Source organism: Nuphar pumila, chromosome 9, assembly GCF_984573655.1.
Source record: "Nuphar pumila chromosome 9, dmNupPumi1.hap1.1, whole genome shotgun sequence".
In the NCBI taxonomy this organism is placed as follows: Eukaryota; Viridiplantae; Streptophyta; class Magnoliopsida; order Nymphaeales; family Nymphaeaceae; genus Nuphar; species Nuphar pumila.
Window position 1 is genome coordinate 127722786 of NC_143257.1, and position 14575 is coordinate 127737360.

General features: G+C 39.4%; 1 protein-coding gene across 5 annotated transcripts in view; it reads right to left on the reverse strand.

Moving 5' to 3' along the window:
• The window catches only part of ETFQO (electron-transfer flavoprotein:ubiquinone oxidoreductase), a 71121-nt gene that overhangs the window by 8252 nt on the left and 48294 nt on the right, over positions 1 to 14575 (reverse strand). For 4 of the 5 annotated variants that reach the window (XR_016434453.1, XM_090018103.1, XM_090018105.1 and 1 more), the window contains 6 exons: positions 11036 to 11128; positions 10845 to 10947; positions 9162 to 9286; positions 8947 to 8996; positions 8715 to 8781; positions 8513 to 8592 (listed from right to left, as the gene is read on the reverse strand). Coding sequence is in view for 3 of the 5 variants with exons in the window: in XM_090018103.1 (XP_089874229.1) it covers positions 8513 to 8592; positions 8715 to 8781; positions 8947 to 8996; positions 9162 to 9286; positions 10845 to 10947; positions 11036 to 11128 (518 nt within the window). In the remaining 2 variants the exon portion in view is untranslated. Of the gene's footprint in view, positions 1 to 8512; positions 8593 to 8714; positions 8782 to 8946; positions 8997 to 9161; positions 9287 to 10844; positions 10948 to 11035; positions 11129 to 14575 lie in introns of those variants that run through there. The other variant, XR_016434454.1, reaches the window with a different exon arrangement.

Below are 14575 nucleotides of genomic sequence, written 5' to 3' on the forward strand. Positions count from 1 at the left end.
AGGCATACATGGTGAGACGGTTTCAGATGATGCATCACAAACAGCATGTCTGAGATACAAAGGTAATGTGTATACCAGGAGACCCAGAGAGCAAACAAATGTACTTGTTGAAGAACACATTGCATTGCCTGATAACAGAGAAACACCAAGAAGATCAGGCAGGATAAGACATCCTATTGAAAAATGGGTTAGTTATGCAACTTTTCTATGGACTTTCAAATTTTTCTATCCAAGATTGAAAAACATGATGAACCACTTGGTTTTCATCAAGCTGTCCAATCCAACAAATGGATTGAAGCGATGAATGAGGAGATCGAGGCACTTCATGAGTGTCAAACATGGGAGATAGTTGTGAAAAAGGTACATAGGATCTGACCCGATCCATGTACCCAATCCATGTAACATGTAACGTAACCATGTAACTTTTGTTTTTCGTTTATCGGGTCTGGATACACCAGACCCAGACCCATACTGTAATGTAACTTAAATATCTAAGTTTAGGTCACGATTTCATTACTGAAATCGTGACAGCCGTAACTGCTCTCTCTCCCTCTCTCTCTCTCTATTCTCTTTCTCATCGCAGGTGCAGCGTGAAGAAAAGCTTTCATCGTAAAGGAAAACTTTCATGGTATCAGAGCATTAGATCCATCTAGGGGTCGAAGGGGATTCCAAAGGTGCGACAGATCAAAGGTTTGAGGTCGTTCATCTCCCATCTTCCTTTCTTCTTCAGATTTTTTTTTCTCTACCTCCATCCCCAATTTCTATCTATCGTTTTCCCTTTCTATCTCTCGTTTTTTTTTTCCTTTTTTTTCTGTTTCTCTTCAGTCTTTTCTTCTCCTGTTTAGTGGATTCACACCTCACGTGAATCCCTAAGCTGTTCACGTAAGGGAATCACGTGAAATCTCTTCAGTCTTTGCTTCTTCTACTGGGCTGGATCCGCAGTCTGATCGTGCTTTCGGCACAGACCTGCGACATCAAATCTGGGATTCTAAATCCCTTTGATGTCCAGCCTGCTATTTGTGTGATAACTTCTTTGAGTCGACTCTCAGAACCCCTTTCTCGTATTATATTCCTTTTGACTGTTACCAGTGGGATTCACATTGAAAATACAGTCTGGATTTTGTTTCTCTTCTTTTTCTTTCGTTCCTCATTACTTCCACGTTAAAATTACAGTCTGAATTTCTTTTCATTGCTTAAATATCCGACCTTAAAAAAAAAAATACAGTCTGCATTTCTTTTGACAGCCTCTGGTCACCAATTTTCGAGTTTCTCAGTCGTCGTAAAAAAAAAAAAAAGGCAAATCTTTCTGGCTGCAGACTGAGCATTCTGTGGGTACTCTGGTAACACAAAAAGGGGTTCTTTTTCTTGTTAAAACTCTTCTTCATGGATCTTCATTCCTCTTCATCCAATCTTTCTTCAAGTTTTCTCACTCAACTCGTTTCTGAAAAGTTAACTACCTCAAACTTCTTGATTTGGAAGAGACAAATCATTCCTTTTATAAGGAGTCAAGGTCTCTTAGGTCACCTTGATGGAACCACTCTCGCTCCACTCGAATTTGTTACGAGAGAAGAAAAAGATGACAAAGGAGTAAGTTCAATTGTGTATGTCAAGAATGTAGAGTACCTCAACTGGGAAAGGAAAGATCAGTCGGTGGTTGCATATATCACTTCCACCTTGTCCCAAGAGGTCCTTGTTGCAATTCCCGACAATTGTACTGCTTTGCAACTTTGGGAAAAATTGGTTCAAACATATTCACAAGTTTCGCAGGCACGAATGGTTTTTCTCAAGAGGGAATTTCAAATGCTGAGAAAAGATTCCATGACCATCATGGAATATCTAAACAAGATGAAGACTATCACAGACCAACTTGCAGTTATAGGATGCGCGGTAAGTGACAGTGATATGGTGCAACAGACTCTGAGTGGATTGGGATCCGACTACAATATGATCGTCACTTCACTATTGTGTCTCCCTGCCCTTCCTACCTTTGATGAGTTGCGAGCAAAATTGATTCAGTATGAGATGACGCTGAAAGGGTTCTCTGAGGAATCTCGCATTCACACAAATTCCCAAGAAGTTTTTGCCACAGGAGTGACTTATGGTAGAGGACGAGGAGGACAATGGCGCAGTGGACACGGAGGGCGTGGTCTGCTTCCCACTCCAAATACGTCAGCTCATGCGCAGGGATCAAGAACCATTCCTACTTGCTTCCTTTGTAACAAAAAGGGGCATATCAAGGCGAATTGTTGGCATAATCCAGAGAATAAAGGAAAGGGTCCACAAACAGAAAACAAAAGGAAGGTATCAAATAGTGTAGAGATTAAAGATCTGCTAATATCTGCCTTGTCAGAGTTGAAATTGAAGCAGAGTGATGAAGGTACTTGGTTTGTCGACTCAGGAGCAGCGACTCATGTGACAGGTGATGCAGGTAAGATTTCTAATCCCATTCCTTATTTTGGAAAAAGTAAGATTGTCACTGGAGATGGATCCCACCATCCTGTTTCTCATGTCGGAAAAACTGTCATTCCCATGTCATATTCCACTCTTACTCTTTCAGACGTTCTTCATGCTCCTGACATTAAGAAAAATATTGTCTCTGTTTCCAAACTTATTGATGATAATAATGCTTCAGTTGAATTCACTCCCTTCTCTGTGCAGGTCAAGGACCTACGCACGAGGGAAACATTCGCTGAAGGAAAGAGACGAGGCAATATGTATGTCTTTGAAGAAGCTCCTTGTCATGCTGTTCGTCCAGTTCACCTGAATTCAAAGCCCTCATTAGAGTCGTGTTCATCCTCTTCTGCTAATGTTTTTAGTATTTCTGAATGTAATAAGCCATTCTTATGGCATAGTCGGTTAGCACATTGTGGGAGTCATTTTATTGAGAAACTTGTATCTAATAATCTCATTCCAAAAGAAAGTCTCAATAGGGATGAGAAAAGTCACAAATGTTCCAGTTGTCTTTCCTGCAAGAGTCATGTATTGCCTTTTCATTCCATTAATAAGAGAGCTTCAAAACCTTTTGAGATAATCTGTTCTGATGTATGGGGACCCGCTCCAATTGCCTCTGGATCTGGAAGCAAATACTATCTAATATTTGTCGATAACTATTCTCGATACACTTGGATATATTTCATAAAAAATAAGTCGGAAGTCTTCTCTTTGTTTCAAAATTTTCTTTCCCTTGTCAAAAATCAATTTTCTGAGTCCGTTCAATTTTTCCAATGTGATGGAGGTGGGGAATTCTCATCCCGTGATTTTATTGCTTTTCTTCAAAATAACGGTATAGGAAGAAGGGTGTCATGTCCTCACACCCCTCAACAAAATGGAATTGCTGAACGAAAACACAGGCATATCGTTGAAAGTGCCATGAGTATGCTCCATGAGAGCAATCTTCCCATCAACTTATGGACAGAAGCTTTTCATTCTGCCGTGCATGTGATAAATAGACTGCCTATGGTTGTTCTGGAAAATAAGTCTCCTTATCACTGTCTTTTTGGAACTCATCCTAGTTATTATGATCTGTGTGTTTTTTGTTGTGTCTGCTATGTACATATCGATCAGTCCCTGAGAAACAAGTTTCAAGACAAGACCCAAAAGTGCAGATTTGTGGGATATGCAGATGACTACAAAGGATATAGGTGTTATGATCCCACCAACAAACGCATCAGAACCTCAAGAAACGTTGTCTTTGATGAACAAAATTTTGATCACAGAGCTGACACAACGAATATGCCAACTGAAATTTATTATCCTTGGCTGAGCTCAGAACTTTTTGCTGGTTCCAATGAAGCATGTTCCTCAGACTGTGTGCAACAAGAAGGAGAGGTGTTTGAGAACACTGGGACGTCGGAGTCACAGAATGCAGAAGAAATACAAATACCGGGCAAATACAAAGGTATTGTCTATTCTAGACAGAGGCCGACAACATCACGCCATTCAGATCATGTCTCAGTCGCCAATCCTGTGCCTTCTCATACTCTTGCAGCCAGAAAATCAAACCGCATACGACATCCTATTGACAGGTGGGTCAGTTATAACAACTTCTCCTTGGATCTTCAACTGTTTTTAACTGCCATCAATAAGGACGAAGAGCCCATCATGTATTATCAGGCAGCCGCTTCTATGAAATGGGTAGAAGCCATGAATGATGAAATGCAAGCCTTGCATGAATGTGGAACATGGGAAGTTGTTCCCAGACCACCTGATAAAAATGTTGTCGGATGCAAATGGGTCTACAAAATCAAGTACAAGCCAGATGGAACAATTGAACGATATAAGGCAAGGCTTGTAGCAAAAGGATTCACTCAAGAAGCTGGGCAAGACTATGATGAGACTTTTAGTCCGGTTGTAAGAATGGGAACGATTCGAATCATCATCTCCCTGGCTGTTGAACATGGATGGAATTTGAGTCAGCTTGATGTAAAAAATGCATTCTTACATGGGAATTTGAAGGAAGAAGTATACATGGAACAACCCCCTGGATATCAAGAACAAAATTGTAAAACCCATGTATGCAAGCTAAAAAGAGCCATCTATGGCCTGAAGCAAGCATCTCGCTCTTGGTTTGATAGCTTCTCGTTGGAGATTCAGAAACATGGATTTTCACGTTCCATGTTGGACCACTCATTATTTATTTTTAAAAGCCCGCCTGTGACCACTCTATTATTAATTTATGTCGATGATATTATCATCACAGGAAACTCTGCGGACCACATCCAAGAAATAAAAGACTTATTAGGTCAAAGGTTCAAAATGAAAGATCTTGGAATTCTACGCTATTTTCTTGGTGTAGAAGTTGATAACCAGGCTCATGGCTTGATACTCACTCAACACAAGTACACCGTTGACGTTCTCAGCAAGGCAGGCATGAAAGACTGCAAACCTCTAGGAACTCCGAGTGTACTTCACCAAAAACTTAGCGCTCATGATGGAGATCTGTGTGATGACCCCACCAGGTATCGTAGCATAATAGGAATGTTACAATACCTCACATTCACTAGACCTGATATTGTTTATTCAGTCAATCAAGTGTCTCAATTTATGCATGCGCCACGTACTGGACATATGGAAGCAGTCAAGAGGATCCTTCGATATCTGAAAGGCACTATTGGAGATGGATTGATATATTTACCACAGTCATATGGCCAAGACGAGCACCAAATTACTGTATATTGTGATGCAGACTGGGCAGGGGATCCTGACGAACGAAGATCTACATCAAGATATTGTGCCTTCATTGGAAGAAATTTAGTCTCTTGGAGCAGTAGAAAACAAAAAGCTATCGCTAGATCAAGCACTGAGGCTGAATATAGATCCATGGCTGCTGCCACTGCCGAAGTCACATGGATCAGGCATCTTCTTACTGAAGTAGGAGAAAAGATCTCCCACACTACCTTGCTCTGTGACAATCAAAGTGCAATCAACATATCTTTTAATCCAGTACATCACAGTCGTGCCAAGCACATTGAGATCGACCAACACTTTGTGAGACAGAAGGTTGAAGAAAAAGAGATTGAGCCTGAGTTTGTCAGCACTGAAAGACAGGTTGCAGACATATTTACCAAAGGGTTAACCAAGGACCGCTTTTGGATGCTTAAAAGCAAGTTGTTCATGGTTCAAAACCATAATCAACTTGAGGGGGGGTGAAAAAGGTACATAGGATCTGACCCGATCCATGTACCCAATCCATGTAACATGTAACGTAACCATGTAACTTTTGTTTTTCATTTATCGGGTCTGGATACACCAGACCCGGACCCATACTGTAATGTAACTTAAATATCTAAGTTTAGGTCACGATTTCATTACTGAAATCGTGACAGCCGTAACTGCTCTCTCTCCCTCTCTCTCTCTCTCTATTCTCTTTCTCATCGCAGGTGCAGCGTGAAGAAAAGCTTTCATCGTAAAGGAAAACTTTCAAGTTGGTCGTCCTCCCGATAAGAATGTTGTTGGTTCCAAATGGCTATATAAAATTAAATATAAACCGGATGGTAGCATTGAACGGTACAAGGCACATCTTGTAGCCAAGGGTTTCACTCAAGAATATGGTCAGGATTACGATGAGACATTCAGCCCAATGGTGAAAATGGGAACTATTCGCATCATACTTGGCTTGGCAATTGAACATGGTTGAATCCTTAGTCAGCTTGATGTTAAAAAATGCATTCCTTCATGGAAATTTAAAGGAAGAGGTCTACATGGAGCAGCCTCAAGGTTATACAGAGAGAGACCCAAAAGAGTATGTATGCAAGTTAACCAGAGCCTTGTATGGTTTGAAGCAAGCTTCCAGGTCATGGTTCGAAAGCTTCTCCTTAGAGATTCAGAAGCATGGTTTCTTTCTTTCCCAACTAGATCATTCTCTGTTTATATACAGAAATGATACCACCCTGGTTTGCTTACTCATATATGTTGATGATATTGTGATCACTGGTAATGCTCCAGACCACATTTAACGAATTAAAGTTTTATTGAGTATGCAGTTCAAAATGAAAGACCTTGGGGAACTGAGATACTTTCTTGTAGAGGTGGACAGACAAAATAACAAAATGTCATTAACTCAACACAAATACACTCTTGATCTTCTGGCTAAAGCAGGAATGACAGATTGTAAACCTCTACCTACACCCAGTGTTGTCAACCAAAAGCTCAGTATTTGTGATGGTGAGTTATATTCTGATGCAGTCAAGTATCGCAGTTTAGTGGGTATGTTGCAATATCTTACTTTTACTAGACCAGACATTGTATATTTTGTTAATCAAGTATCTCAGTTCATGCATGAACCAAAGACTGGTCACATGGATGCTGTCAAACGCATCCTTCACTATCTAAAAGGAACGGTAGGCGATGGACTTATATATATTCAATCTTCATGGAAGTCACCAAAACATAACATACTGTCCTATACAAATGCAGACTGGACAGGGGATCCAGATGAGAGGAGGTCTGTTTCAGGATACTGTGTTTTCATTAGAAGAAATCTTGTCTCATGGAGTAGCAGAAAACATAAGGCTGTGGCAAGGTCTAGCACAGAGGCAGAGTATAGATCTATGGCAGCCACCACTGCAGAAGTGACCTGGATTAGGCATCTACTCACAGAGATGGGGGAGGATATCTCAAATTCAATACTTATGTGTAATAATAAAAGTGCTATACAAATTGCATTCAATCCCATTCATCACAGTCGAACTAAGCATATCGAGATTGATCAACATTTCATCAGACAAAAGATAGCATACAAAGAGATTGAACCAGTTTATGTGCCTTCAGAAGACCAAATTGCTGATATGTTTACAAAAAGTCTTACAAGTCAACGTTTCTGGTATCTGAAGAACAAGTTGCACATGGTTCACTCCCATGCACAACTTGAGGGAGGGTATTAGAATATGGGCTGGATATGGATCCATTCAATAAAAGATCCATATCCATTCTCAGGGTTTGTATTTTAATGTAATGAGTTACTAATACAGGGGCACTTTTGTCCACGTGTAAATTATTGTAACCCTATTAAGGCTAATGATGTATTAGCGCAGCGTGTGTGAAGGATACAAGGCTGTTGATTCCCAACAATATCAGAGCTCTCTCTCTCTCTCTCTCTCTCTCTCTCTCTCTCCCTTCTTTGATTTCTGCAGGAATTCTGACATAGACGCCTAGGCTGAGGCACCTAGGTGCCCTCAACAAAAAATATTTTTTTCAAAATTTTAACTCTAAAGATTTATCTTTTTGGTTTTTCAATCTTCTAATCTATTGTTTGAGGTGGAGGACTTTCAAAATCCCCACTTTTCATATTTTTCTGCTAACTTCATTCTCCTTTTCCCCATCTTTTCGGTCAAATAGGACTGCCTAGGCCTTTTTCTGGGGTCTGCCACCTAGGTCTGCCTAGCACTTTTAACTACATAGGTTATAAGAGAAGGAGGGAGGCGACAAAAAGAAAGTTTCCACAGAAAATTGCAGACTTAAATCTTTCAAGTCTAATTTAAATGGGTTTAATACTTTTAGATGTGGCCAATGAAGGAACAATCAGACAAAGGATATCTAGCTTTGTACTTCATGCCCGCATTTTAGTTCTATAACAAGCCATTTTGGGACCAGTGGTGTTCATTGAAGAAAATGGTAAGTCCAATAAGCGCTTGGACACCACAACAAGGACTAAGCAAGTATTCACGTGACAATATATGTGTGAATATGAATATTGAACTTTTCCAGTGTTACTTGAACTATAGATGACACCCAGATGGAAAGTATAAACAATGTCCCAAACCAACACAGTTCCTTTATTATCTTTTTTTTTATTTAGTTGGCATGGTCCGGTCCTGTTCCTTTTTTCACTTCTTTTTTTTAATACAATAGGTTCTCAAGTGACCCAAGAAAATTTATACCTATAAGAGGCTATCCAGCCTATCCTATGAAACTTTAAGCCTGTTATGCTATTCTAATAATAGATCAGGCACATAAAGTTGGCATCATAAAAATCAAGTTTAACATCATACGATCAAATGAAACAATACAAAACCTGTACAGAGATGTGAGCACATCAAACGACACCAAGCCATCTGGCTTTGCATAGAGAATTGGAGAATGGGAAGCTGCAGGCTGCAAGTATGGCGTATGGTCATCCGACGTTGATTGAAGCCATCGACCACATTAAGAATAATAAGTGGAAAAATGGAAAACAGAAAAGCATCAATGACAACATGAAATTGACTATTTCTTACATCAGTGGCTTCATGATCTGGCTTTCCGTGCTTCAATGTAAGGGGCAAATGTCCCCTGAAAACATAGCTGGAACAAGCAGAAATAACACATAACCAATTAACCATCGACAAAATGCAAATAAAACAACATAACCACCAATATGGACACTTATAGTGTAAAAGAAACAGCACAAAGGGAAAGGAAGAAACCACAAAACAGTAAAATTCAACATCCCAGAAGGTCAGGCCTTACTGTTCCAAGGCAGAAATAGCCAGTCCAGGAATCACGCCATGCTTGAAAGCCTATGAAGCAAAAACAGAATATGTTTGTATGTCTTGATCTAAACAATACACCTTAACCTCATTTTGCGCTTCAAAGTTCAAACCTATTTAACAGTACTCTAAACTAAAGATGCCAGGATAAACTCCCAAAGATACAAAGATGGAGCGTTAGATTGTGTTACACACTGGGCGATAATTCCTGGCAGTATATAATTCTTTCCACATCCATGATTTCTTCAAATGATCCCAATACGGCTCCATATCAGTTCCCTCAGTCAGAGCACTAAATGCTGCTTCTGCTGCAAGCATTCCTGTGGATAGTGAAACAGACAAATTTCAAATTTCAAATGAAAAGAATAAAGTTCTTTTGTACTCTTGAAAGGATACCTTAGATGGAACAGATACAGTAAAAAGCATAGAATATAATTGTAAGTTAGAACAGATTCTGAACTATTTACACAACCAATGCAGCTAAATGATGCAGATAGAATTGATTCCATGGTGTGTTTTTTTGGGAATAGCATATTGCAGCACATCTAAAAACAAAAAAAGAAAATAGAGAAAAAGTCTGCCCAGATAAAGTGCTCAAGGGTTTTGGGAATTTTTACAGACATCATAGCCTAAAAAAGTATGTTTGGCACCAAAGATTGGGTCATCCCAATGTTTTCTGATAGGGCCTAACATGGTCTTCTACAAGCTCAGATTAGACAAAAAAACATCGTCCTCCATATTTTTTGATGGGGCCTGACAACCAATGCATTTCTCATTATATATATATATATATATATATATATATATATATATATATATATATATATATATATATTAGAATCTGCTGCCCAACTCTTGGGCCGACCGGCCTTTTCGGCCAGCAGCCGGTGGTTTTTCACAAATCCGACCACACAGATGTGGTTGGATTGCCCAAATTTATGGGTCTAAAAAAATAATCATCGAAATTTGGCATCAAGAGTGTATTTTGGGACCCCCCCTATTTTCGAAGAATATGAAATCATTGACTTTAAAACCTCATAAAATCCGATTTAGACATCGAATTTTGACGCTTTTTTTCAGACCCAAAGACTTGGGCAATCCGAATGCATCCATGCGGTCGGATTTAAAAAAAAAACGGCCAGAATCTGGCCATATCGGCCGAGCGGCCAGCTGGAGGGCTGAATCTAAGGCCTATATATATAGTGTGTGTTGTTTTTGTATTTTCTTCTTTTTTCTTTTTCTTTTTTACTGTTTGCATTCTAGCCGTTGGCTAGTCTTCAATGGCTAGAATGTTAGCTGTTTGGAACTAGCCAACAGCCAGCTCCCTCTTCTTTGTGGTGTATATAAGGGGACTTGAGTCCCATTTTATGGTATGCTGTTTGCATACCTTTCTCAATAAAATCTATATTTAATTTATGTGCCTTTGTGCATTTGTTGGCCTTCTAAGTGCTTTGTGCACTATTGTTTGATTCTTTTGTATGTGCCTACTGCACTTTTGAGTGTAAGAGCTTGAATGATATCCTTCTAAGCTCTTTGTGCGAGATTGCGGCTCAGTCGAAGATGCTTTACAAAAACTCGATTGACTTGGCCAAGTTTTGCTTGACTCAGCTGATTCAAAATGTTGACTTGGCCAAGTTTGGTCATAACCGAGTAAAGCACATTTTTCACTCTGTTAGGACCCAGAGCTGAGCCAACTCAGGTGAGTCAAACTCATAACTCACCCATGTTTGCCAACAATGAATATAAGACCTGAGTGCAGAAAGAAAACGTGTAAAAGCTTGTGGTTTTATAACAGAGTGCAACCGTTCAATATCTACAAGCTGAAAGAAGTCAACTATGATTAGATTAATAAAGATGATGTATGTACATGTTCCATACCTGATTTCATGGCAGTATGTGTTCCTTTTATTTTAGGAACATTTAAGAAGCCAGCTGAGCATCCAATAAGTGCTCCTCCAGGGAAAACAGGATATGGAAATGACTGAAAATTTTAGGCTAGCATCAAATTTTTCTGTAAGAAAACCATAAAGGGACAAGATGGATTGGAATCGATAAGACACGTCATGCACCTGGAAGCCACCTTCATTTAATGTCCGGGCACCATACTGAAGAACAGTTCCACCTTCTAATAAAGGTTTGACGGAAGGATGTTGCTTGAGTTTCTAAGGGATAAAAAGACATTTAGAAAGAGAAAAAGAAAATCAGTCTGACAGATGAATGCAAAATAATGCAGCTGAAAGCTTGGGAAATCCAACTACCTATAACACATAACTCCGTAAAATGAAAAAATAACTGCATAGATCAACGTCCGATTAATATCTGATGTTGGAGATCCAGCTCCACAACTCAGAGTCAAGTATCACCACTAAAATGAGGTAACAGTAACAGGAAATGCTGATAAATATATGTATAAAATTTGGTAAATTTGACATGCAGTCATTGTTAGAATCTGCAGTCCAGATCTACCTGTGCAGAGAAGAAGAAGAAGAATAGGGAGAATGGGCTGCACAAAGTCACGTCCAAAACTGTCAATCTGTGACTGATTGTATTTTTGAGAAAACATATTGAGAGATTACAATAATTAGGGTACCAAAATACCGTCTAATAAAAAACAGAATTACAATAAAACAACAATATGTTAAACCACATTGGGTCCAGACCCGACTTGGATCCAAAACCCATATATCATACGACTTCTTTTCACCCTCCCTCAAGTTGTACATGGTCTTGAACCATGAACAACTTGCCTTTCAAGATCCAAAATCTGTCTTTTGTCAAACCTTTGGTGAATATATCAGCAGTTTGCTCTTCAGATCGCACAAAAATAGGCCCAATCTCCTTTTCTTCAACCTTTTGTCTAACAAAGTGTTGGTCTATCTCAATGTATTTTGCCCGACTGTGATAAATAGGATTAAAGGACATATTGATGGCACTTTGGTTGTCACATAGCAAAAGTGATTGAGCAATCGGTTCTCCTATCTCTGTTAGGAGATGCCTGATCCACGTGGCATCAGCAGTGGCGGCAACCATCGACCTGTATTTAGCCTTTGTGCTCGATCAAGCAATGGCCCTTTGTTTTCTACTACTCCAAGACACCAAATTCGATCCAATAAAACTACAATATCCATGTACTGACCTCCATTCATTTGGGTCTCCTGCAGCATCAGCATAAACAATGATCTAATGTGCACCTTAGTTTAATTTGCTCTTCTTGTATACCAGTCCATCACCAATTGTTCCCTTTAAATATCGTAATATTCTCTTAACAACTTCCATATGATTTGTATGTGGTTCATGCATAAATTGAGATACCTAATTGACTCAGTAGACTATGTGAGGCCGGGTAAAAGTCAAGTATTGCAACATGCCAACTATGCTACTATACCCGGTAAGATCTTCACATAAATCCCCTTCTTTAGAGCTGAGCCTTTGGTGGATGATGCTTGGGATTGCCAAAGGTTTACAATCCTTCATGTCTGCTCTATTAAGAATGTCCATTGTGTACTTATGCTGAGTAAGAGTGAGAGTATCACATGTTTTGTCAACTTCCACCCCAAGAAAATGATAAGAGGTCGTGCATAGAGTATGTGAATGTTTGGGTCCAGATCCAAATTGCTCACAATTTATGTTGTTTTCAGCATATGCTATATTCTTTTCACTAATCAATGGCACTTTGTAATTTCTACATATTGTAAATCATGTTATAAAGTAATCATATTAGGGTTGGGAGGTGTTAACGTGCGCAACCTCCTCCCTTTTCCTGCAAGTCTTTCTCTCTTCTCTTCTCCTATGGAGAAAATCTTTCATGGTATCAGAGCAAGGTTCAACTGTCTTACCAGAAGGTATGCCTAGAGAGATTTGATTCAGTCAATCCAACGACAGGTACTTCTTTCTCTTCATTCTCCTTCTATTCCTATTGTTTTTGTTCTTTCTCTCATCGCCTGAGCTTCTTCCTACTCTTATCCTAAATTAGTTTTTCTTCTCAAAACCTAACATTCCTGTGTTGTCGTTAAGATTTGCCTTTGTTTGACGTCAGATCTAGTCGGTTTCTGTTTTGGGCCTGACGTCAAACCATTCAGTTCTTTTTTTATAGAGATTTGATTTATTCTCCGTTCTGATACTCTAATTTTGTTCTAAGAAATTTCTGATTTGCTTATATTTCTACCGTGTGATTCCATTCTGTTTGCTAGCTGCTTGAATCAACAAAATGTCTTTTCTATTATCTTCTGTCTTCCTAGTTGTTTTCTCAAACCATATTTTTGTGCCTTTTCAACCAACAACCTAAGATCATGTATATTGGCATCCTTTGTTTATTGTAAGCAGTTATTTACAACTGAATTTTACAACGCTCATAAATTAGTGCCTCTTGTTTGAACGTTGACCAGACGATCTGTTCGTTTCACTGTTGAGACCGTGACAAAAAAAAAGGAAAGGGGGTCACGTCCATAGGTTTACGTATTGTTTGGAACTGCTCATCCAGTTTGTGTTGCTGGTTGAATACTTGTTTTTCTGTCCTTTCAATCTTTAATGGATTCCTCCTCTACTCAAAGTGGTATGTCCTCGAGATTTCTTCCCCATCTCATTTTTGAGAAACTTAACTATTCTAATTACCTGACTTGGAAAAGACAAATCACTCCTTTCATAAGGAGCCAAGATCTTTTTGGGCATCTAGATGGTTCTACACCGGCCCCACCAAAAATTAAGAATGAGAAAGGAGAGACAGTTTCTTCTTAGCAGATTCACAATATAGAATATACTACATGGATGAAACAGGATCAGTGTGTGGTTGCTTACATCACCTCTACTCTTTCTCAAGAAGTGTTAATCTCCATCCCAGATGACCTCACAACAGAACAGTTATGGGCAAAGTTTGCAGAGACATATTCTCAAATATCAGAGGCTCGGGTTCTTTACTTGAAGAAGGAATTTCAGAATCTAAGGGATCAATGTCAATTATGGAGTATCTCAATCGTGTTAAGACCATCTCAGATCACTTGGGAATAGTTGGAAGTGTGATTTCAGATAAAGAAAAGGTTCAACAAACTCTCTGTGGACTCGGACCAGAGTATTACGCTTTCACTACAGCTCTTGAGGTCTTACCTATGTTGCCCACTTTTGGAGAGCTACAAGCCAAGCTATTGCAGCATGAGATGAGTATGAAGCAACACTTGATAGGCAGTGGTGACCAAGGTGGGAGTTCACATAATGTGTTGGCTATGGACACATTACCTGGACATGGACGTGGAAATGCAGGATATCAAGGAGAAAGAGGATGTGGTCAGTTTGGACAAGGGGGTCGTGGCATTCTTCCTACACCTAGCACTCCAGGAGGGTTTCAGTTAGGGGGTCAGAAGAGTGTTCTTACCTGCTTCCAATGCAACAAGAAGGGTCACATAAAGGCAAATTGTTGGTTCAATCCTCAAAACAAAGATAAAGGAAACAAAGCAGAGAATAAGCAGATAGGGCAGAACTAAAAGGCCTCACCAAATAATATACAACAGTTGCTAATGACTGCACTGTCAAAAATGACGATCAAGCAAACAAAGAAAGAGAATGGTATGTTGATTAGGGGCAGCCACCCATGTGACAGGAAATGCAGGTAAACTGTC